This window comes from Pezoporus occidentalis, unplaced genomic scaffold, assembly GCF_034315485.1.
Source record: "Pezoporus occidentalis ecotype Australia unplaced genomic scaffold, CSIRO_AGI_Poc_V1 ctg155, whole genome shotgun sequence".
In the NCBI taxonomy this organism is placed as follows: Eukaryota; Metazoa; Chordata; class Aves; order Psittaciformes; family Psittacidae; genus Pezoporus; species Pezoporus occidentalis.
The window spans coordinates 960,574-986,003 of record NW_026913372.1 but is presented as its reverse complement, the minus strand read 5'-3'; the positions used below and the strand labels follow the sequence as shown (position 1 = coordinate 986,003).

The 25,430-nt window shown below is 48.7% G+C and overlaps 1 protein-coding gene across 14 annotated transcripts in view; it reads right to left on the bottom strand.

Moving 5' to 3' along the window:
- Positions 1 to 17,501, bottom strand: part of CDH23 (cadherin related 23) — a 208,303-nt gene extending 190,802 nt beyond the window's left edge. For 2 of the 14 annotated variants that reach the window (XR_009963411.1, XM_062611650.1), the window contains exons 1-3: positions 17,157 to 17,495; positions 6,053 to 6,121; positions 1,994 to 2,071 (exon numbers count right to left, since the gene is read on the bottom strand). Coding sequence is in view for 11 of the 14 variants with exons in the window: in XM_062611650.1 (XP_062467634.1) it covers positions 1,994 to 2,071; positions 6,053 to 6,116 (142 nt within the window). In the remaining 3 variants the exon portion in view is untranslated. Of the gene's footprint in view, positions 1 to 1,993; positions 2,072 to 6,052; positions 6,122 to 17,156 lie in introns of all 14 variants that reach the window. The other 12 variants (XM_062611652.1, XM_062611651.1, XR_009963409.1 and 9 more) reach the window with 11 other exon arrangements.
- Positions 17,502 to 25,430: the final 7,929 nt, after the last annotated feature.

The window sequence follows — 25,430 nt, the reverse complement described above, 5'->3', positions numbered from 1 at the left end:
CTTCTCCTGCAATTTCTTTCAGAGCCCCTTCAATTGCTTCTGCCTTCCTCGAGCTCACGTCTCCTGTTCCCTTTGTGTGTGTGCATGTGTGTGTGCGTGTTTCCATTACTTCTGGGCGAAATAACTGACTAGAGGGTCAGTCCACCTGAAAATTGCTCTCCCCAGACCTAAATCGAACAGATGGGCATTGATGATGTTTTGGGAGAAATTAATCAGCCTGGACCAGCGGCAGCACCAGCAGCTCCCTTGGCCCAGTCTCGCCTAATGAATTCTGAGCTCTCTGTCTTAATGGCTCCTGACAAGACTAATTTACTCTTGTAAGTGATTAGAGGGGGAATGATCTCTTAATTGTTGCTTAAGATTCCTTTCAACATGGCAGGCAGCAAGCAGGGACTGCTGGGTTTGGTGCTAGGTGAGGCTGCCTCCCAGGATGCCTTAGTGAGGGGAGGACAGGGCTGCACGGGGGTGTTCAGTCAGTCCCATGGTGATGGGCACTTCTAACAGATCTCCAAAAAGGAGATGGTGGGCTTTTTTCCCCTAGGAAAGAGGCACCACATACTGTTCTGCTACTTACACCTCAGTCAGAATATACGAAAGGTGTTCCCAGATGATGCTTTAAAAAAATAAAAATAAAAATAAGCCTAACTCAGAAAGCATCTACCAACAGCAGAAAACACAGAAACACTGTTTTCCAACATTTTCAAGGCTGACATTTCCCTCTGGCACATTTGGAAACAAAATCCCAGGGTGCCAATATTCTTAAGAGTGAATTTCATTTCTGTACAGTGTAATACAAAGTTTAAAAAAAATAAAATTCAACCCCCAAAGTAATTCCAAGAACAATTTTACTCACACAATATCTCACTGGAAAGCAGACTGTCAGAAATCTTCCCCCATTTTCTGTCAAAATAGGAGTTCAGTCCAATTCCCATAAGGTATTTCAAGCTTTGAGAACCACGTACTCAGTGAGGAAACATCTCCATTAAGCTGCTCCCAACCAGCTCTCACTCCTGCTCTTGCACAGCTGCTTCCTTCCCTGGGACTTGTCCGGGACACATCCAACACTAAGTGTGTCACTGGCAAGTGAGGGGCAGGGAGCGTACTGAGAACAAAGCAAAGAAACCACGTGTGAAGTAACTTGTAAGGGGGGGGGGGGGTGTGTGTGCTCTGAAACACCATGAAAAATAATGTGGATGGAAGCCATGGGGGATGGAATTAGAAAAAAATTACAGTGAGGTCAGGTCCTTCCTTTCCTTACAGTGTTTGCAGTTTGCCTTCTGCCGTGAGTAAACGCACCCAGGCGACAGCGTTCAGTCTTATTGCACTTTGCAAATAAACCTGAACATCACCAAAGACAGAACTCCCCAGGCAGACTGCTGCAGCTCCAGCAAGTCTTCTCCTGGGGATGCATCTTTGTGCAGAGCTCAGCTACCACCCAGGAGCTTCCACACCATCCACCTGAAACTCACCAGCAAGACTCTACACATCCTGCCTACTTGCTCAGACATCACAGGCTGCAAAAGGTGCAACTGAGGGATCCCCAAAGAAGAGATAGCTGGAAGCTCTCACTGAGATAAGCAATCACTGGAGGAAACCTCTCCAGAGTCCTCAACCCTTGAAAGCTTCAGTGTTGACTTTGGTAAGGCAAGAGCCCTTTTTTAAGGAGGTTACTGTTCAGGCTGCATAGTTGAAAGAGGCATAGATGCAAGAAAGGGCCACCGTAGCCTCCTTCCCAGCCACCCTCTGCTCCAAATCGATTCCTCCCACATTAAAAGCCAGTCACAAGCCCTGATTGAAGACCACAAGTTTAATGGACTGAGAGTCTGGAAAGAAGCCAAGAATGACCGGGTCGATTTCTGCATTTTCTAAAAACCGATCCCTAGCTAAATAAAGTAATGTACATCTGTCAATCAAAAGAAAAGCATTTCTTTAAAGTTCTCCATCACAGGGTTGGCAGCAGCAGACCCCCTTTCCATTGGCACACCCCACTTACCCACAGGAGTATCCTCATTGATCAGCAGGTAGGTGTCAAAGAAGTAGTTTATGAAGTACGGCAGCCGATTGCCCCAACCTGGGAAGAGGACAAAAGCAAGGCGTTATTTCCCTGCCATGTCATGCACAGGCCAGCATGGCTGGGAGAGGCTCAGGGCACAGAGAGATATACATGCCACTTGGCATCATGATGGCGAGGAGTAGCTGTGAGATGAGGGCTAACAGGAAAGAAACCACCGTGTGGTCCCCTGTAGAAGCTGGCTGGGGAGACACTTCCCTCTGCCAGCCTTTGTTTTTATAGTTTTTTTTTTTGCAGGGTGGAAGCAGAGGGGAAGGGGGAAGCCAACAGCTTGGGGACCAGGAACACCAATTATTGTTTTAGCGCATGATTAATACCTTTGCTTCATTCCCACGGTTGAGAGCCTTTCGCCTTGTCAGCCATCCCTGCAAAACCCAGTGTGCCTCTCATCACCCAATCACCTTTCCCTCTAATTGCCTCCTTTCACCTTTAATAACCAGGCTCACTTCTTTCTACTTCCTCTTTTACAGAGCTGGAAGCTCATGAGCCTGCCCCCGGACCGCAGCACCCTCCACCTCAGCCTCATTAGGTAACAGACTTAAGTGCAGAGCACGTAGGAGAATGACAACTACAGCCTGAACCTGGGAAAAAAAAAATCAACCTGGAAAGATTTACCATTAAAGGGATGTTGGAAAAAGAGTGGTGGGAGAGAAACAAAATGATTTTCCAAAAAGATTTGGTGTTGAGCAGTCTGTGTCCAAAGAATTTGTTTTCCTTGATACACAGCCAGAGCTGGCCAAGCCTGCAGGCTTTTAAGAAAGGCATTTCAGCTGCCAGGGACCAAAACCAGGGCTGTGCATGGGAAAGCAGAGGTTTAATTAAACTGGTCCAGCCAAAACAGCTCATGTCCACTGATGGGGAGGCACCACTTCAGACAAAGGCACAGCAACCCCCAGATGAGATCAGCTGTCTAGGTTTCCCTGCTGGCACTACAGTTTGCCACCACCCTCCTGCCCTGCTCTTCAGCATCCCACCTTAAGAAACAAGAACCAGACCAAGTTTCAGAACCCTTTTTGCCTGCCCAAGTTCCCAATGGAGGAACGTGTTTCTGACACCATTTGAGCACAGGTCCCAGCTTTGCTCCCTCACAAACCTGCTCAGCACCCACAGGAAACACCCTTAGGGGGAACATGGGCACAGGATAGGGGAGTAGCAGCCTGGAGTCTTCCCAGGCTCCTTCTGTAATAAGACAGGTATTTTCATCACTGCCCTGCTCCCCAAGGCACCAGGTCTGTTAAACGCCCTGAGAAGTGAGAAAGCACTAGAGGCAGTGCTCTTGCAAAGGCACATTTAAATCTCAGCCTCTGGAGTTAAGTACCTGGAAAGAAAATGAGAAGGACCCCAACAAAACGGGTTATTTAGAGCTAATGGCACCTCTGGAGGCTTTGAAGCACACTTGTAGCTGGCTGCCGTGCCAGGTCCAGCAGGCTTTGAAGGGGGCAGATGAAGCTAAAACACACCAAGCAGCCTTACTGCAGGGAACTCAATTCTGCAAAACCCTCGATTTCGAAATACATTTGTTAATATTACCAGTATACTAAAAATCAGTTGCAACTTCCAAATCCAGCAGCTGCATTAGGTGCTGGGAGGCATTCAAACTACCAGTCTGAGAGCACAGAGAAGCTATATGTTAAGAGAAGAGGGCAATTGGCACCTGAGAGCTGGGGAAAGCTGAACAAGGGTCTAGAGGCAGAACTCTGCTTCGGGCTGCAAATCTCAGGATAAAGACCAAGGCTGTCACCCCACTGCAAGACCGTCAGTATTCAGAAGGGCAGTGCACATTGGGAGGCAATGGAGGGAAAGCATCTGAATGATACAAAAACGTGGGTCAAAAGATACAAACTATGGCAAATGGAAACCATCCCCTTAAAACCATCATTTCCACCATACACTCTATTCCTTCTTCACATGCTACCAACAGGCTCCAAGGGATCATGATCAATGGTGTTTCAATGTGCTGGGTATTTTCTTCCACATTATTCCTGTGAAGCCTGCACCCACATTGCCCTTCAGAGTCAGTACTCACATCCTTGACCACTGCTCATCCAACAACATGGTAATCATGGACCTGTTTTTCTGGTTAGCATCCCTCAGTCCCTCCTAGCCAAGAGATTATGAAGGTCTTTGCTTATCTCTAGTGACTGCAGTACCTGGGTAGGAGCAGGCAGACTCCACTGCCCTGCCAGAGCTAAACCCTCTTCCAAATGCACCAAGCCCACTTAGCCTTCATTGCTACATTTACCCTCGCTAATTGCTTCACCAGGAGCTTCCCAAGCCATCTGGGAAGAGGCATTCCATCACCTGCAGTCCCCAAAGCATACGGCAGGGTGTCCACACACTTCTCCCAATTCCAGGCTCAACATTGTGCCAGCACTTGCCTATCAAGGCCAGGCACTCCTCAGAGAGATGACAACCAAAATCTGGGCAGGGCAGGATTTAGGATACACTGCTGATCTGCAAGCTTCCAAATCCCCATTTCCCTGCACCGCCTCTCCGAAGGGTTTGCAGCTTGCTATCACCTACCCACTGTGTCTAGCCAGGCACTCAGAGCAGGACCATGAACACACCAGCTATGGGTGCTGTAACCAACTGCACAGGGAGAGATGAAGGAGCAAGTCCCCAGTCAGGCAAGCAAAACCCACCATCCCAGTGTACTTCAATGGGATGTACTGGACCAGTCACATAAGCAATAACCCAGGAGGGCAAGGCAGGGTGCAAATTTTAGGAGTCTCAAGACTGGGGTGAAGGACTTACTGGGTTGTCTTCTTTACTTATTTTTCCACTTCCAGTGGAATGGCAGGGCAGTTAACTAGTGAGGCTATACTTGATCCAATATGACACCCGGGGAAGATTGACTTGCACGTGTCAGTCACAGCTAATGTCATCCCTCGACTGCCTAATCAGGCTGCCAATCTGGGCAAGTCATCTTGAGGCTTTAGTAGGGGAAAAACCCTGCCTTTATTCCAAAGGGCACAGTGCTATCAAATGGACACATGCTTGCTATTGTTTATCAGCAAGTGCCACACAAGAACACATCCTCCGGCCTCCCTCTTCCCCCACCAGCACCCAGGGGCTTTAGCTCATTCATGTAACAATCCCGATTTTCATGGAGCTTTGCTGTGCATTTACAAGCTCACCTGTGATATGCCAAAGCCCGGTGTGAGAGGCACATTTTCTACACCAGAAAGCAGTTGTCCCACAAGCTTACACCCAGCAGCTGGGCTGGAACCCCCCAAGCCCACTGTCAAAAGCCAGTGAGCCAGGGACAACCAAGAGCATCAGGCAGAGCCCGGCAATGGGAGGAAAGCTGACCATGGAGGCTCTGCCTGCCCAGAGCCCTCCCCTTCCCTCCAGCCAGAATTAGAACAGAAGTTTTGCAGCTCAGAGAGAACTTATTTCCCATACAACATACATTAAAGCACAGTTCAGGTAATTTTGCTGCTGAAAGCACAGGGAGAACCCTGACAGTAATATCCCTGCTGAACAGCTAACAAGCTTCTGGTTTTCATCCTTGCCTTTTATCTGCTCCAACTAATTTCCTTTAGGTTTTACTGACACAAAATGACCTATCAACATGTCTATCTCTAGGTCCACCACCAGCTCTGACTTTGTCAACCCAGACCAACTAGCCCCACCAGTGCATCATCCTCCTCCTCCAAGCATCTTTCCAGTCCCACCCTGTCTCTCCCAGGAAGGACCACCTTATGCGGCATGTGTCCTTTTACTGACTGCAAGAAATGTGGCTGCGTGGGAGCACAATATGCAGGCCCCTAGGCCCACATGTGATAGGTCTGGGCGATCTGCTTACCCATAGCAGCCATATCTCCCCTTGACTGGAACAATGCTGCTCTGCCTTCAGATATTCATCAGGAAACCACAAACACATAAAATAGTACCCTTGTGCCTTGCAGACATGAAACCCAAGCAGGGAGAGGAAGGGAGAGAAGAGCACAGCACTGAGCAGGCAGTAAGATGACTTACCCACAGAGACCAGCTCCAGGAAGAAGAGAAGCAGAAAGTAGCCGGCAGCAGAGTGACGCTTCATGGCTCCTGACAAAGAAGACAGACAGTGTCAAGTCTGGTGCTTTACGGATATTACCTTGTCTCCCCAGAGCAGACTTGTGGATGTAGTCCTGCCCCAGCTTGCATCTTAGTGACCCTGCACCGCAAGGGGACACTCAGGATACCAACATTTTGTCAACGCTTGCCTTTTATACAGGGCACTTCACCAAGAAATGCTGCCACGACTACTTTCCTTGGTTCATGCAGCTCAAACCACCCTCTTGGCAAGTGCCAAATGCAAACCAGGATTAACCTGGTGTAGGTGATATCCTTTTTTATTTTCCACTTTCTAAAGCATATTTGCTCATCTTATGACAGGGGATAAGCCACCGTGGCCCTTGCAGTCAGGACTGGAGCAGAAGCAGCCCCAGCTGAGACAAGCAGCTCAAGCACCAGGTGAGGTGTTGTGGGCAGCAAAGAGCTGCTGCAACCCAGGAGCAAAACAGCAGTGAGCCATCAGCACTGGGATTTAAGATGTTTTGGCAGGGCTGCATGGGAAGCTTGACCCAGAATCACTGAAGAGGCACCAGGATTTCAGAGTACAAAGCAGAGCCCCTCAAACCTCTCAAACCACCCAGGCAGCTGCAAAACAGGCACTGGAAGCAGACAGGCTTGCAAATGTGCCTGCATCCCACTCTGCCTCTCAAATTTCCCTGGCTTCGTATTCAGCACAGTACATGACTCCTCGCAGCGAGGCAGCAGAACAAAACAGTAACAGAGAGCTGCTTAGCACGGCTACATCCTCGCATGGTTTTCAGACCATTAAATACAAAGCTCTTCCAGAATCAATCCCACAAAACCTCAAAGTCACGCTTTATGAGGAAATTTATGCATGTGATATTTTAAAACACACCACCCCAGAGGCAAGTATAAATCATGTATGTTACACACAGTACATAGGCACAACAGAACCCCCCAGGCAGCTCACACAGAGCCTGAGGCAGACAGCACATCTAAGTGACCTGCCTCTGAAGCTCTCCATATTTCTGCAGGTGCTGTGAAAGGTGTGGGGCACAGCAACATTTTCATACCAGCTCAGCACATTCCATGCAGCAGCAGACCCAGGGACACAAAAGGCAGGGAGCATACGTGACAGGCAGTCTTTTGGACAGCAAACACTGAGATGAACCCATAGTTGAATGCATAAGCAGCTCCCACTTGAGATCAAAAGCTGACCTGAGCCATGAGAGCTGAAACGAGTAATAAATCACATCTTCCATCCACCAGCCTGAGCAGAGACTGGTTACACTTGTGACTGCTCACATACACAGTGAGTTTTGGTTCACCCAGCACTTGGAGAACAGCTCACTAAAGCAACAGGCCTGAATAAGCTGCTGTGATATGCGATTCCCACCTGGGGAGTACCCATAAACCAAAGGTGCCACCTTCACCCACCATCACTCTCCATTAACCCTCAAAGCAGCAGCTCAGCCCTTTACAGTATCCTGCTCTATACACACTAGAGGCAATGACAGTGAACAGAGTTACCCTAAAGCTGGCATTGTGCTGGGCACAGGCTGCAGCTCTGACTCCAGGTAAGGGTGGAGAGCTTTATACCCCACTGCCACCCTAAGATATGCATGGGCACCCCATGGGGTGGTCCTTACATCTGCAGGGGAGCCTGCATCCCTGCAGGAATGAGTGGATGCTCCTAAAGTTGCTTCAAAGCAATAGCTACACACATTTTTACTGATAGGTGTGTCAGCGAAGTCAGTTCATAACAACTCTGTCACCATATAAAGGGCCCTGAATTCTAATTTCTTCAGCTATTTTGCCACATGAGAGTCTCTGGGAGGAAAAGGTCTTCACCTAGGCAAGAAAAATGGTGCTGTGGCCTTTTTTGTGCATCTTCAGGAAATCCAGCACAAGCCCAAGGACACTTTAGGGATCAGCGCTGCTTAACTTTGAGGTGTACCATGCCAATCTCCCCAGAAAACACAGACAGGGCAGGAGAGCTCAATCCTCCACCTCCCAACAAGTTTCTGACTTCTGAGCATTCAATATCAGCAGAGCATCCAAAAACCCAGTTTCTAAACTAAAATTACCTCTTCCCCAGGAGCCAGGGATCCTATCAGGACCTTTAAATCTTTAGATTTGGCCAAAAGCAGAATAGACTCTTCCAATGACAAAAACCACCAAACCTCTCAGTTTTCCTCTGCTTTAACAGGCTTTGGGGGAGGAAAAAAATCTCAGATATAGACAACACCACTGTTTCAGACCCCCGCAACCTTTCAGGCCAGCATCAAGCCCAGGGTGCAGAGCCAAAGCTCACTGTGCCGCTGCCAGAATGGATGCGATGGAGACGAGCAAGGCAGCCCAAGCCTGAGCAATTCCTCTGTCTTCTGCTGTGCCAAAATGCCACTGAGGAAGATGCTAACTTTCTTCTAAACCAGCACCACTATCAGCCCAAGTGAGCAGAAACATTATTTTCCAGCTTCACAGACCATGTTTAAAAAGCAACAGGGCAGTGGAAAAACAATTTACATGATGTAGAAATAAAGGCAGTTGACAGATCTCCTTTCGAGTGTCATGATAAATCTAAATATTGTATATTCCAAGTCAGTCACTTCATTATGTAAGTAATTGCCTGAAATGTCATTTTGATTTTGTCTGTCTTCATTAATATTGCAGCTCTTCACTGGCTCTCTGAGATGGTTCACTCGAATATTGCAAATTTAGGAATGGGATTGAGAAATCTCCAGGGAGAACTTAAAAATTGTGACTAAGAGCATATTAAATTGCACCTTCTGCCTCAAAGAGGCTCTTTGTAGGAAACATTCAGTGCAGTTTCCAGCATAATAATGTCTCTGGGCGAGCCATCTCAGGGAACTTAACTGTTGTCTTCTGGCTGCAAAAGCACTAATGTTAAACCAGAGATTTCCCAGTCCACTGGCAACCGCTCCCCAAGGCACGGGAAGCAGCAGACAGAACTGCATTAAATGGTGATGGATGAGAACTGGAGGAGCCTCTACTGCTGAAACACTGCTTTGCAAAGAAGTCCAGGGCTTGAAAGTTTAGGAACAAGCTCAGGTCAAGCAGAGGTTTTTCAGCCCACTTGCCCCAGCCTGTACAAGCCTGGGAGGTGGCTTTTTAGCTGCTTAAGCAACATTGCTGCATCCCTAAATATGGCAAAGGTCCCACCTGTTTGGCTACACAGACAGCATGCTCAAGTCCTTGGCACACGTTAATCCAAGTGAAGTTGGCAGCAAGGTTCCAAGAGCCCTCTAGCCTATCACCTCAGCAAAACATTGGAGTAGAGATGCTCCTGCTTCTTGAGCCCAGGCCACATACTGCTCTTGGGGTGCTTAAGCATTGGCTTCCAGGCTTTGCACCTGTATTGGTTATTTTTAAATGCACTATTGGGGCACTTGTATATGATAATAGCTTGCATGCATACAAAACACAATTGCCTCCATCAGAGCAACGGCAGTGGGTTCTCTGGCGGCTGTCTTGCTGGCTTTCACATTTGAGCTGCTGCTGGCATCTTTAATCGCTCTGCAAACCCCTCGCCCCTCTCCCCCACCTGGCCTTCCCTTCCCCAAACAGCACCGCAACACTTGTGCCTCAGAATTTATAGTGTCAGCCTCTGTTTGCTCCGAGCTGTTCCAGGAGCATAAAGAAGAAATGAAAGTGTAAATCAAGGCGTCTCCCAAATGGCTTCCATGTGAGGAAACTACACTCCTTTCCAAAAAAACCCTTCTTCAGCGATGCAACACGAATTGTGTCCCCCAAAGAGGAGAGCCCATCAACCAGAGCTGCCCACCAGCAGCATTTGCTCTTTCATAGGCAGAGTGGAAGGCCATGAGCTGCTGCCAGGATCCCACCAAACCTGTGGCATCCAGCCAGCAGCTGGAAGACTCCTTTCCGCCCAGCTCACCATCCATGCCCTCTCTCCCTCCCCAGCTTCCTCTGTCACATTGGCCACCTCAGAAGAGCAGCCAGGAGGATGCTCCAACAGGGGCCATCACCAAATGTGCATCAGAGAAACCACCCCCATGATCCTCTTCAACAAAGCACATCATGTGGCACCAACCCTCGCGCCAAAACACAGCAGGCTGCAGAGGCACAGCGGCTCCCATTTTCCCAGGCTTCTGCTCCTCAAATGGAAGCACCACTAGAAATTCACCTTTTCTTCTTATAATTGCTCCTTGGCCAGGTCTTTACAATAAGTAGGATTCAAAAGGAAAAAAAGTAAAAGTTAATTTTTATTTCTTTTTTCTCCACATATCGGCATGAGCTATACACAAATCATAATTCCTAAAAATAACAAATTGCAGAACAGGGTAATCAGAAGTAAATTGATATTGATAAATAAGCTTTTCTTCCATGCGGTAGGTGGTTTATTTTAATCTAATGAGTTTTATATTTTCTGAGCTTTCAGATTCCATGATGAAGAGCCGTCCGTGCTAGAATTACGAAGCACTTTGAAATATTGTAATTTTATGGCTCATTTTGTCAGGACTCTTGAAAATGAGATTTGTTCCCAGTGAAAAAATTTGCCCTTTTTTTCTTTTATTCCCCGCAGCGAAGGAAAAAATTTCCTTGTTAAATAAATACAGGCCAGTGTATTTTTATGCAGAGGCGGGTGGATGGCTGCACACAAAACAGGGGCAAAGGGGCACAGCTGCTGGCGGCTGCCACAACCCACCTAAACCCTGAGACACTGCTGGCAGGAGAAAGAGTGAGAGATGCTCTCTCCCCTTTCTTCACCCCAAAAGCAAAGCTGAGGTTGGAGGCACAGGTGTTTTCTCCCCACCCAGCCCATGGTATACCCACAAAGTCAACAGCAAGTCCGAGTTTCTCTGTGCTGTGCTTCCAGCTAGCACCAATCAGTGGTATTTAAACCTTTATTCTAGGAAGGAAAAAGCTAGAGCTGTTACTTGCTAACAACAAATAACACCAAAGTCTCCCACATTTTCAGCAGTTTACTCCCATTTCAAAACAAGGACTGGAGTGAAAACACCTTGTCTGGGGCTGTGAGAGCTTTGCTTTCCCATAGGTAACAAGTTTTAACTGCAAGATGGCATTAACACATTGCTTAACCAAAAGCCTGAGACCAGAGGAAAATGTCACGTTTGAGCTTCTCAGTACATGCAGGAAAACTTTGTCTGGATTGGAAGTGAAATTGGTTTTCCAAGTCATTGCAACTGCCATAAAATAATCCTTGATAACTGCTCAGCTCTGCATTAGCAACATGCAAACCCTCCACTGTAACTGCGGTATCCCCAAGGAAAGTCATTTAGTGCTACAAGTACAAGCATCCAATTCACTTCTTCGTTCATGCACTATTATAAAAACCATGGGAGCCTCAGGAAGGTGGACCCCCATTCCCTGATGCAGCAGTCACTGCCCCCCATCCCTCCATGGCAAAGGCAGCATCTTTCTTAGGTAGGTGGAAAAGAAGATGGCCTGGGTTTTTGGGGGTGTTTTACTTGTTTGTTTCGGGGCTTGGGGGAGAGGGTTAGATTGTGGCAGCACTGGTTGCTATGATGCCTATGGTGACTGGCAATCATTTTTCCAACACAAAACCTCACTTAAACTGGAATGACAGCTTCTAAATTAGGAGACAGACTGGGATAGGGTATGGAGAAGAAGCTGGCAGGCTCCCAGCTCTGCTGGTTCTCAGTCTGCACCAGCACAGAACCCAGCATACAGAGGTAACGCAGCAAAGCTGCAGAGCAGGTGATGTTAACGTGGGATTAAGAGGTGGAAAAGCAGCCAACAGCAATGGAACTTAGCTTATTGGAAAAAAAAGATAAGGGGTAAAAGGGGTGAGAATTACTACTTTAGGAGGCAGTAGAAAGCTGAAATCGATGAAATGACATACAGTCTGGTCTCACAAGACAGGAACCTCTATCCAGCCTCTTTGAAATATAACCGCTATGGACAAAGTGGCAAAGGTAAAGATGCTAAAGGCCTGACCCAAGGCCTGATGGTGAAGGGGAGGCCAGGTGCTTCCTTCTTGTGCCCTGTCTGGAAGAAGGAAGTCTTGCCTGCTGACCAAGGCCAGGCAGCAGTTTGGCTGGACTTCCAAGCACCACCATCAAAACAATGCAGAAGTGTCCAACATCCTCAGGCTCTAACACATTTCTGTGTGAGCCTGTAACGTTGCCATGCAGCCTGTTGCTTGCATATCCGGGGGAGTCCTGTCTGCACTGCCTCAGATGCATACATGCAACTTCTGTTTGGTTTGGATTTTTTAAGGGGGGGGAGGGGGGGGAGAAAGAAAGAACATTTGTGAAGAGGAATTTAAAAGCATTCGTTTAAATATTGCCCACTGCATTTACAGAATAGCAAACACACTCGGCAGACATGCAGTGTATGACGACAGCTCAAGCCCCCTGGCTCATGCTGGCCCCTACAGCATGGGAGCGAAGCCGGGTTCTTGGCAGGGCTGTGTACTTGGGGTGACAGGGAGGGACTGGCATGACACCTCTCTCCTTGCCACCCTCAGGTGCAGCTTTGGAAGTGAACATCACCTTTTTGCAGCAGCAGGAGGAGGAAACACGTTGTAAGCTTCACTTTAAGAAGTGCACCCGTAACAGTGTGAACAGTGCAATAAAAAAAATTCAGCATCAACTTCAAGAGTAACCCATCAGCCACACAACCAGGAGCTCTTGGCAATCAGTAACCAAACTACATTACAAAGCCCTGCCAGATAAGATGCGTTAAATAACTTCATCTTCCTTGACAAACACTCATCACAGCAGGTGCCACTCCAAGCCCCATCAGCACAGGACCCCAAGTACATAGGATCTCATCCTGTCTCTATGTCTCCAGCTACTCCTAAGTTCCAGGCTGGATGTTCGCATCACTAAAAAGAAGCAACAAGGCTATTTATTCAGTCCTCTTGTAACTCAAACTGCAGGCTGGAAAGGTAGATCTTAAAAAGAGAGAGAAATAGGGGCGCTTGGGGTGGGAGAGAAGACTCAAAACACATCCCAAGCAAAAAAAAATCATGCTCACAGCGCCCTGAGCTGCAAAAGCTCTCAGGCCATTTCTTGCTTCATCCAAATCAAGAGAAAGTGTCCTTGCTGCTTTCGCACGAAGCTCACTTAACTTTCAGCAAGAGGCACTTTGCTGCAACAGACCTTTTCAAGGCCCACTGGCTGTTTGAGCTAATAAAAGCAAGGCTATGCCTGATGGAGTAACACCATGGGCACGCTGTGGCTAATCACTCACGAACTGAAATTTTAGGAGCAGGGGGGAAACAAAGTGGAAGAGACAGCAGAGGGAAAAGAAGATTGGGCTACTTAGGAGGAACACCTACACCCCCCCCCCCCCCCCCCAATCACTTGATCCCAAACAGCAACCCCTGAGAGCAGTGTGTAAAACCGTATAAGAAAGGCTACCAGCACAGATGAAGTTATTTGGATTAATGACAGTAGTTCATTACTCATGACAGGCTTGTTCATGCAAGCCCTCCCAGGACCCCAGCTGTGGCTGAGCACCCTCTAAGGTGTCCAGACCCTCTCTTACATGCTCTTTTCAAAGCTGCAGCAGCCTGTGCACCAGCATATCCCCCTATTCCCATCAGGATTTTGATCCCAGTCACTTTCTCCCCATAGTACTCCAAGAGAAGGACATCTTTCTCCTCTGGAAAGCAGCTGTTACATGAAATGCACACATCAGTGCAAAGCAAGTCAGGCTAAGGACAGAAGAAAGCCCCAGTGCAACATGACTCTGGCAGAGGCAGGGAAGGGAACACTACAGCCCCCACCTCCAGCCAGATCAGAGCTTCCATTGCAAGACACATCCAGCAAGGTCCTGAGCCCGGGGGCATGGATTTAAGTAGATGTTTCTTCTAGGCTGTCTAGCAGGGAGATAGCATATGCCTGGGATTGCCCTCTGATCATTTATGGAGCACACTATAGTCAGCAAGCACCCACGGTAGCCATGTGCCAGCACCTTCACAGACTGAAAGCCACCAGGCTCCATAACTAAAGATTTCTGGCTCTCGTTGACCAAAGCTTTGAACTCAGCATGCTGCATCTCACAGCACAGGCATACACGTTATTCCAGCCCCTGCTATAGTGTCCTGGTCATTAGCCAACTACAGGTAAGATCCATGACATCTGCAAGATTTGGGAAAGTCTTAACCACTGGGATTCCACATTTCAGCTACAGAACCTGCATGCTGAAATAGGGTCCAATAGCAACTCAAGCACGAAGGCATGAATTTCCACATTTGTAGGCTTTGGGCCATAAAAAACTCAAACTAACCTTCATCCTCCTGTAACATTATTAAAAGTCATACTGGAGGAAGCAAGGCATTGTAGTGGGAAAACACACAGACGTTTGTGTTTGGGATGTAGTTTGAACTATTTATGCTCACAAAGCAAACCTCCAGCTAGTCAGGCTGTTGCCACCTTAATGAGATTTTTATACCCTAACAAGACATTTTACACGGTAATGAGAGGCCACAGGCCAGCCCCTCATCAAGCCAACCCATATCCTAAAGCTTCTTAAATTTAAAAATAATCCATTCTCAAGACCATCTGCATAGAACATCTGAGAAACTTCATAAATCAAATCCTTTTTGAGATGTCCTCAACACTCCTGGGGCGTGCTCCAAAGAGGATTGTGGTGCCTTTTTTCTTCGCATACCTCCATCAAGTCAGCAGAGAATCTACCATACAATGGACATTATTCTGGGTGTTATTGCATCTGAGCAGCAGAAAACATTTCTGATGCTACCTCCCTGCTATATTCAGGAGATGCCTCTGGAAGGGACATGCAGCCCCTTTGTACATGGGCTGGATACCCTTCCCAAACCCAGCTACAGCAAATAGCCATGTTGCGCAGCTCCCACCTCTTGCAAAGATTGTGTCTCCACTTATCAGTGGGAAAAAAAAAAAGAGGAGAACATCAATTTTTACAGTTTCCCATAAAGGGAGCATTTCACAACTTGGTCTTAAAACAAAACATTGTATTTTCATATCACAATCTTGACTTGGTGCTACAAAACCTGCAGTTTGCCTCCTGAAAGAAAGACAGCTTTGTGCTGGGGAGGGAAGGGAGTGGAGAAGGAAAGTGGAATTGTAAAAGGGTTTCATCTCCTCCTTCCCCAGGACAGGGGAAAAAGAGAGATAATGGTAAAACTCCCTCTCTCGAAACACCCATCTGGATTTTGGCAAATGCAAGTTTCCCATGGGAATACCTTATCCTCCTTCCCCCACCACCAACCCCCCCCCCCAAAAAAAAAAATCATAAAAACAAACAAACAAAAAAAAAACAACAACAAAAAGAAAACCCAAAACCACCAAAACACCAGCTCTATCCCATAGTGCCATCATGCACGGAGGCATGCCAGGCTGCCACAGCTAGGAAAACCCCAGGAAGGAGCCAGGTTTGCTGCATGCATCCTCACCACAGCAGGCACCAGGAAGCAGCAGCTCTGCCAGCCCTCCTGAACCCCTCGACAACTGTCGTGGCCAGGGAATCTGCCACCAAACAGGGCTTTTCACCCAGCACAGAGGAAAAACCCAACCAAACAACAACAGGAAAACATGCACCAGAATAGAAAACTTCCCATTTCAGCATCACTCCCCTCAGAAAATACTGGTAGATAAGAGAGGAAAGACAGCTTGGGGAAACAACAGTGGCACTGGCAGCACCCCTAGACATCGTTAGCACGGGACTGGTTTTGGGTTTGCCCTTCCCATGCAAGATACCTGTTGGAGAGTCCTGGGCTGCATCCTTGTCCCAGCCAGCTCCATTAGTCACCCGTGGACAATCGACTCATCATCCCATCCTCCACATCCTTTTACGTGGTCAAATAAGCTATCCCCTGCTCTGCTTTCCCTGCTAGCCTTTTTTGTTAATTATTATTTTTTAATGAACTGTTGCCTTTTCTATCAACAGCCTTATTAGTTTCTTTTTTCTTCTTCATTAGGTCTTTACTACCAACAGGACAGATTTTGTATTTTCCCAATTAATTGCCAGTAGTGAAGCCCCACACGTGTATTTCTAATTGCATGGAGCATGGGCTATTATTTACCTTCACGCAGCATCCAAATAATAGTGGATCGGAACAAAGGAACTGGTGCTGGGTAGATCAAACCAGAGGGGAAAAGCTATCCCTGCCACAAAGAGCCTGCAGCCAAGACACACCTAACAAACCTCAAACTCTGTGAGTTAAAAGGATGGGTAATGAATTTGGCTGGCTGGCTTTAATGGGGACCAGACGCTTGAAGTTTGAGCATTTTCTTTAAATAAAGGCTTCGGCCACGACTCCAGGCAGTTCAAAGCTAAAGATGCCCGGCCAATGCCGAGTTTGACGTGCGCGGGGGTCGGTATTTGAAGTGATCAGGAAAGCATTTATTTAAAGAGAAGAGGATTCCAGGTTTTGTGAGATACTAAGAAAAAGAGGAGCGAGCAAAGCAATGCGTGTGAATTCTCGAAGTGCTTTCTCGAGAAATAAATACAACCCGTTCAGAACAAGTGTGCCGTTTTGAAAAGCCGTTTTCCCATTTAATATGTTTTTGAGGGGATTAAGCCCCCCCACCTCCTTCGCAGCCACGCAGTCCCTCCTGGCCGGGGCCGGACCCGGACCCCCATCCCTCTTTCCGCGCATCCGGAGAAGTTCAGCCGTGGCTCACCCGAGAAAACTTTGCAGCTTCTCACCGCCTCCTCCTTCCAGTCCTAACTCAGGATTAGAGCCGAGGATGGGAAGGCGGGTGACAGCGCTTGCTCTTTCTGGGACAGGACAGCAGGCACCAACACACAGTATTATTTTTATGTTTGCTAAAGGGGAGAAAGGTTGGGCTTCCCGTCTCCTGCCACTGAAACCACCGGTTTGAACGACCCCCCCCCCAAAAAAAAAAAAAAAATCATAAAAATAATAATAACAACGATGGCAGCGCTCACCCCAAAGTTGTCCCCGCGGTGGAAGCTTTGGGAAGGAGGGCTGCGAGTAAAGCCGCCCCCCAGGGAAGAGGGAGAGATGCCAGCGGCTCCGCGCATTCTCCACGCAACCCCTAAAGAAATAAACACGGAACAAGGAAAACCCGCGGGGCATTACCTGCGGCGGCGGTCTCGGTGCCCGGTGTCAGCGGCGGTCCCCCATGCCCCCCCGCGGCTGCCGGCCCCCGCCGCCCTGCCAGCCGAGTGAGCCGCCGCGGGAGGAGGAGGAGGAGGAGGAAGGGGTGGGGAAGGAGCCCGAGCGGCGGCTGACGCGGGCGGCGCAGCGCCCCTTGCCCAGGTAACGGGTATTTCAGCGCCGGCTCCGCCGAGAGCCCCCGGGGACTCCCGGTGCGGCAGCCGGTCCCCAGCTCCCGGGATCACTCCCGGGGCTGGCGGGGGGCACTCCCGAGGCAGCGCTTGGTTGCCTCTTCAAATACAACTTCAGCCCGAGGCAGGCGCCGGCCACATGAAGTTTAACGCAGCCGCACGGGTTTTAGTGGTTTTTGTTGTTGTTATTAGTATTAGCATGATTTTTGTGACCTTTGTGCGTGAGCAGCTGGCAGGCCCGGGAGCACCTAAATCATACATGAGCAGGGAAGCGATACGGGCAGCCCGTTGGCCTCTGCACCGCGCTCGCAAGCATGCTAAGAGAGCCGTATGGCAGTTCTTCCTGCCTAGTGCCTCTCCCTTGGACACGCGGTTTCTACAGACACGGCATTGCATTTGGCATGCTATGATTGCACGTTTCCGCCTTATCCTTCACATTCTTACCACCAGATCCCTCCAACTGCAAGTCCTCACGGCTTTCCTAAGCCCTGCTGGACAATGCAGGGCAAATCCTTGCCTCCAGTCCAAGCTCTCACTACAAGCTGCTTTAGGAACGGTAGCCAAATCCCACCACTTCATCTCAATTCTTGCCTTCTTGGAAATAACAAAGCCATAGGAAGCAGCCTGCAGTGACACCAGTCCCTACACCAAGGGGGTGATGCAGCTCCCAGCAACAGTCCATGTCCCTCAACCCAAGGAGGACCAGGGCTTTTGGTCCTGCCCTGCTGCACACACAGGTACAAGTCTCCCACCACTTGTGACTTGGAGGAGCTTTACTTTCCTACCAGACCACATCATGAGCAGCCTTAATTAAAACACCGAACAAGTACAGGTCATGCTGCTAAAGCTCCTCCTGGAGCCCTGGCTGGAAAAACTAGAACCCTTCCCATCCACTCACCTATGTATCCCTCCTCCTGGAGGAACAGTGGGCAAATGCTTCTGCAAGAGCAGGAGGGAACAATTAAGCCCTTGCCTCTCTAGAGCAGTTTCTGCTAATTATGCAATTACCCCAACTCCTGGGCTGATTGATCAGAATTGGGCAGAGGCCTGTTCCTAGTGCCCTCAGTTTTGCCCTGGGGAAGTGGGCTCTGCAGCGGCCCCCCAGCTGCAGGGATTCCCCCAGGATGAGGGATCCTCTCCCTGTCCTGGGCAGGGGCATCCACCAAACCTGGTTAAGGTGCAGGCAGGAGCTGGACCTGATGCTGCATCCCAGAGTCAGCCCTGGCAATCTGCAGCTGCTTTGGGGTTAAAAACGAAAGTCCCTGACAAACAGCTGAGTGTGACGAGCTATCTGTAGTTAACAAAGGTGCTGGGAAGTAATCTCCTTGCAGCACACCTGGGTTGTATAGGGTTTGCCAAGGATTTGCCCTCGGTACCTGAGCTTGTCCTAAAGTTGCAGGTCACAAGGAGTGCAAATGGTGCAGGCATAACTGGTGTGGGGCTCCAAGCACCCTGCTGAGCTAAGCCTGTGCAGGTCCATGTGGTTTATCTCTCCTGGGCTCTTCATCTCTCCCTTGTCCCCTTCATCAGCGCAAGGCAGTGTGTATGCAGTCAGGATACCTGCACAGTGAGGATCCCAGCTGCATCCATAAAGTCAGGAAATTAGTTGGGAGAAGAAACAACAGGAGGGGGAATGACCAAAGCAAAACCATATATTAAGTAACTTGAAGCCACATTTCAGGCCCGCTTGTCATCTGTAGCCACTGTGACTTTGCACAAGTGATATCTTGATAACTGATGATAAATTCAGGTCAGTGTTTCTACTTAAATAGAAGCACACCTCTCCCCTGCTTAATTGCTGTCTGGTTCCTATGCCTGGGCTTCACACCACAGCTTTCAGTGTGCAGGCTGGATAGCTGACTTTCAGCTCATATCCTGACCAGCTTGAAGACCTGTCACCTGTTTTACATAAGTCAACTCTAATGAAGCAGAGTTCCTCCTGGCCTGTATGTCTTGCTTGGACTCTTGGTCCAATTCCCAGTTGAGCCCAAGTTGCAGCCTTTCCCATTGGGAGGGAAGATTAGTGGGATTTCACTGCCTGGGTTCACAAAACTCACAGGAATTCAGTATCTTGTGACCTGTATCTCCCCGTCAAGCTTGGTTTAATCAGGCAGCAACAGCAATAGCTGTGTACAGGCTGGACTTCAAACCAACTTATCTAGTTGGCATTCCCAAGCTCCTGTGTGAAAAAAGCAATGTTGCTCTGTGATGCAGCCCATGGGGGATGTGCCATCACAATTGCCTTTTTAACAAGTTCATAGCTGGGAAAAAAGGAACTAATGATGCACTGCGAGCAGGGGCATACTCCCAGTTGCGATTGCGATTAGAGGCTACCACAATTAGTGCCAGCCCTACAAGGCAGGGAGAGTGGTGGTTAGCAGGAGGGCTCAGATAACCTCCCAGCTACCCCAGCCTTTCTCCACCAGGATCAGTACTGGGAAACCTTATGTTTTTTTTGAGCCAGATTCCGTCACCTCTCTGCCCTGCCTGTGAAAGCAGAGCAGGTAGACAGAGCCTTTGCAGCCTCCTGGCACCACTCACCCAACCTTGAAATTGTACTGCAGGGCTTCTCCCCCTCTCATTTTCTATCTAACCACAGAACATTTCTCCATCCAACTATCCCTATGGTGCGTCACTCCTCTCTCTGCCTTCCCTGGCCCTTCTGCTGTAAGAGGTGGGATTTCCATTCGTCTCTAAATCTTAAATAGATGAAAATGGAAAGCTGGTAAAACGTAGGTGCATGAAAAACCCTTCCCAACTAAGGTACTGAATTACCTCTGTTTGCTGTGGACCATGTACTGCCATGGACCCCAGGGTATGCACAGATACCAGCTGCCTGACAGCCAGCGCATGCAATATTGTACCATCAGTCATTTTTTCATGCCTCCTTTTCCTAGGAGTCTCCCACAAGGATCCCTTGATATCCTTCCCCAGACACATCCTTTTTTTAGTAAATAAAACCTGTGCAAAGGTGCAGGAGAGATTTTTGTTCAGGAGGAAGCAGCCTCTGTGCCCCGCTTTCACTTCTTGTTGGACTTGGTGATTTTGTCCCCCCACACCACAAGCCCCTTGGGGATGATGGTATCCTCTATGTCCCACTGCTTTCCAGCACCCCACATTGAGGGGTGGGTTGGGACAGCAGCACAAGGGAAGCAGCTCCCCCACTGTCCTGCCCTCTCACCTGAGTCACAGAATTAATTTGTACAGCAGTGGCAGGGTTTTCTTTTTGACCACCTGTGCTGTGGCTGACAGTGAGACAGGTTTTCTGGTGTGAAATTAATTTCCAGGTCCATTTCACACAGAATTTTAAGGCCAATATTAGGATCACGTTGTTTGTTTAGGAATTTGTAAGTGAAGGATGCTGGAGAGGAATCTCAGCAAAGTTAAGGGATTGCTCGTGTTTCTATAGAAGAAAAGTACTGAAAGAGCAGCTGGTTCCCTTTTTTCCTTTAGAAGCACAGAAGTACTGTGTTTCAAATTATGTCTTTGAAAGTTAATAGTCCTTATGGAGAGTGAAGCAACTGTGTTTAAAGATAGTGGGAAGGGCAGAAGCTGGGCACACATTTGCAGCACATGTTCAATTCACATGGCACCCTTCACTGAGGGTCCACCAGCTCATGTTTACAGATGGATCCAGGTGAGCTACCCCTGGACCAAGCATCCCCAGCTGGGCCAGGGCAACAGGGGCTAGGTAGCATCATAGAATGGTTAGGGTTGGAAACGACTTTAATATCATCTAATTCCAACCCCCCAACACCTTACCCTAGATCATGTCACCCAAGGCTCCATCCAACCTGGCCTTGAACACCGTCAGGGATGAAACATTCACCACTGCTGTGGGCAACCTGTTCCAGTGCTTCACCACCCTTGCAGTAAAGAACTTCTTCCTTATATTCAACGAGATAGCCAGAGCTGCAGCATGGTGATAACACGCAGCGAGAAAAATCAAGGTGTGAGTTCCAAAAAGCCTTACAGGACCTCTCCAAACAGACCTGGTTTAAACCCTGAAGCTCTGCCCTTTGCAGACTCCAGAACAGCCTGCTTGCAAAACACATTGTCTCCCTTTGTAAGCCAAGCTGGAAGAAGTTAGGCCATGTCTCCTGCTACAGATACTGAGTGCACCCTGTGGCCCCTGCCTGGGCTTGTTAGATCCTGAAGAGATGAATGAGGAACGAACTCCTTCATAGCAACTCCCTGAGCAGCTGGAGGTGCTTTTCACTGGCTTTTGAAACAGCCCTTGGAGTGATTTCCCATTGATAGGGAATGTTAACAAATCCATAGAGTAGCGATGGTTCGGTGATGATTGCGACCGGCAGTCTTAAGCAAGAGCTGTCACAGTGAGAGGGTCAGCTTTGGGAGCCGGGTCCTTTACTCCCCAGGGATGACTGCCATGAGTCACTTCGTGCCACCACCTCTCAGCTCTGAGCCCTACCTGAGCAGCCGCTTTTCCCCAACCCTCAGTTCCGATTTCCTCCTCAGCAGAGTAGAAGGTGCCATCTACAGGCACAGCATCCGCACTACAGCCTCTGGGTCTCCGCTGCCCGGGCCGGGCTGGACGCGCTCTCCTGTCATGCCACCAGACCCTGCGCTGGGTCCCCTTCCCTGCAATGAGGGCTCGGAGCTGCTTGTCCCGGTTGTTCACTTTTTGGGATCAGGGACTTCCCAGAGAGCTGTGTCAGGTAGAAGACTTGGGGACTCCTGTGTGCAACCTTGATGGTAACCCAGGAGAGCAAGACGAAAGCACAAGGGAAGGTGATCACCATTTGTACAGCTGCAAAGGAATGAGCAAGCAGGTCACAGGATAAATTTGATCACACTGTTGCCTCAGGGAAAAAACCTGGAGGGCACCGATGCTGCTTGCCCAGCAGTCCAAATTCCAGCCCCACGGGTCTACCTGAGCTGCTCCTTTTTTGTGTTCTTTGCTCTTCCAGTTGCCTTTCATTTAGTCCATTGCGGCTGGGTTCACATGCCTGTAATTTAATGAGGAAAATAAGAAACCATAGGAAGAAGGACAAACAGCCCCTAACAAGTTCTCTTCTGTGTAACTACAGGACAGTAAAGAATGACTCCTGATCAGATGGAGTTAGGGGGCATGCAAGGGAATGCAGGCTCAACACGGAAGTGCTTATACTTTGGCTGTGAAGAGCTGCTGCTGCTAAGGTCAAAAATAAGGCTACAGATCTCTGAGGTGATGTATTCAAAAAGGGAGCCAGGACCTAGAGATGAAGGTCCAACAGGCCAACCACACATTGCTGTCAAAACTCCTGAGGTTCCCCCACTAGAGATGCAGGAAAGCTCTACCCATCTCACCAAGCTGAGGGCTTGCCAGTGTAGCAGAAGAAAAGGCGATGCTGAAGAGCAGAGCTAACACCAGGCACACATGCTGGCTCCTCGTACACAGCCGCAAGCCTGGCACTTGCTCCTGCTTTAAAGGTCCTTCTCAAACCCAAGCTTTCTGCTTCATATTAAAATCATTTGTCAAAGAAGACGCTGCAACATGCGCTGTTGGGTAGCCAAAGCTGTGCAGCACAGAGTGAGAGGGGGGTTACAAAATCTGGAAGCAAAGCTGAGCTGGAGGGGGGGTGTGTGTATGTTCACCCCATGAATCAGCAAGCTGGATGGCAAAGGGAGCAGACCCGCCGGCTTGCTCAGCTTTGCCCAGCCTGCTACAGGCACACTGGAATTTGCACTCAGCCAGCCCCAGATACTCTACCCCCCACACTCCATGGCATGATAAATTAGAAGGAAAACTTTCTCTTCTCAGTTTGTTCTCACAGTGCCGTCCAACAGAGCACAAGCCTGTCTAATCAGAAGCTACAGTCCTTCACCATCTGTTTAGAGCCTAATTACAAATGCAGAAAAATAATGTGCTTTACAATTGCACCAGTAAATGCTGTAAATGATTTAAATGCATGCATATGTTCCCCGCAGAATTCAGCATGCATCTGCGACTTCTTCTTCTCACATTAGGCACACAAATCAAGGGAAAAAATACCCAGATCTGACGAACAGCATGTCCCTAGGATAGTGATTTTTATCCCTTTTTTTCCCCCTGCTGGAATGGCAAATGGGGCTTTTTTGTAACAATTCATTCAACAGCGTTTTCTTCGCTTCCATTTTAAAAACTGTTTATCACCGTTGTGTAAATATAGTACAAATTACTACATAAAACATGTAAAATGAGAACAGCAGCCGGGCAAGCCTGCAGCTGGCTGGTGAGGTTTCAAAGCTGAGGTTTTTCTCTGGGGCACCTATGAAGGGGCAGGATCAGCTTGGCTCCTTTGCTGTGTACTGTGGCCCTCCCCAAGCCCCCAGCAGAGGTGATGACCAGTGGCACTTCAAACCTTTGACTTGCACCTCTCTTTTCAGAAGGATGCTTACCACAAAGCCACGAAGGTTGGCAAGCTTCAACCCTGTGTATAAAAGCATGAATACCTAGAAAATACCTTTCCATGGCTGCAGAGAGGAAGGCAGCAGCCTTTTGAAGGGGTAGGTATCAGAGAACATCACCTCATCTGTGATGGGGTGAAGGCTCTCCGCATGCTGCCCAAACTACCATGCAGAACAGGATATTGCTCAGGGACCCTGCTGCCCATAGAAATGAAGCTGCCATAGGGTGGTAATCAAGAACACGGTCATGCACACTGGCTCCTGACTGGCCATGGGCCCATCAGGAGTTTCGTCGGAATACCTGGTACCATGTACCACCACTCTAACAGCCCCTGCTCCCACAGTCAAGCCACCAAAGGCAATCCTACTCCAGCTCTCTAGGTTTTTGACCTGCAATGCATCACAGCAAAACGCTGAAAGGGTGACTGCTGCCCCAAAACACACAGTGGAGCTCCTGAGAGGCAGCAGAGCTTCTCTGGTCATCACCAGGGCGATGCTGAAGGATAATGAGGTTGTTTTAAAGATGCTTCCCCCTCCCAAGGGCAATAGTGCTATGCCAAAGCCTCTATGATGCAAAGGCTGGTATCACAGATGGAGAGGTGGCAGCATTTCTACCCTATGGGGTACTCCACTGAGTGGGCACAGGCCAGAAAGGCTTTGGAGTTCAGAGAGAAAGAAGGAAAGTCACTTGCAGCTGATGGGAGATGAGAATCACTCTGTAACAACAGTTTCCTTTCCTCCTAGAGTGTGTGTTTGTTGGCTTTAAAGCCCAAATACCTACACTTAAATGCTTCAGCTCCAAAAGAGGGAGGACTAGCTGCACCACTAAGCTGAGAAAGAAGACAAAAGAAAAGGTTGGGCGTATGCTCACTTAGCCTCCTTTGAGCAGAAGCTGCAACAGATGCATCTCCTCTGGTTTCTGCCCTTTCATCCAACCACCTCCTGCTCCCCATGCCCTCCTGTCTTGCTGGTGCTGCTTTGCCAGTTCACAGCTTTTGTCTCCCTACCACCAACTGGATTTAACAACAAAGCCCATTGGAGAACCCAACATGGGGCAGAAGCAGCATCCTCACCATGACAGGCTGCCAGCTCTCCACAGAGCTGGGAGAGCGCAGTGGCTCTCCATCCTTTGGCTCATTTTGCCAGTGGTGCTGGCCTCAAACGCTGGGCAAATGGCAGCTCTGCTACTTGGCACCATGCAGGGATTCATGACCATCTTTTATTTAGTTTTACTTTGTGGGCCCACCCTCAAGTGCCTGCATCATTTTATACCCACTGGTGAGACAAGGCCAAGCCCTGCAGTACATGGTCCTTCCTCTCCCAGGCACTTCACAACACATTTTCCTTGGCTGAAAGACGGTGTAAACATTTACAACCCTGCTAGGCTGTCTTAAACAGGTGAGGGGATGGTGTTAATTAAATCAATAAAACCTGGCAATGTGGACGGGTGATGAAGATCAATGGATCCAGCTCAGCTCCCAGCCCTGTGCATAGCTGAGGTCTTCCTCTGGATCTCAAGTGTCCCTGGTCCAAAGAAAGACCTGGGGAGCAACTCCCTCTTGTAAAGCTCATCGAGACCTAGAAGGAAAAATGTAAACTCCTAGCTAAATATCATGAAGTAGGTTTTGACCCCCACAGCATTTCTGCTGGCTGTCCCATCTTGATTCTGGTGTAG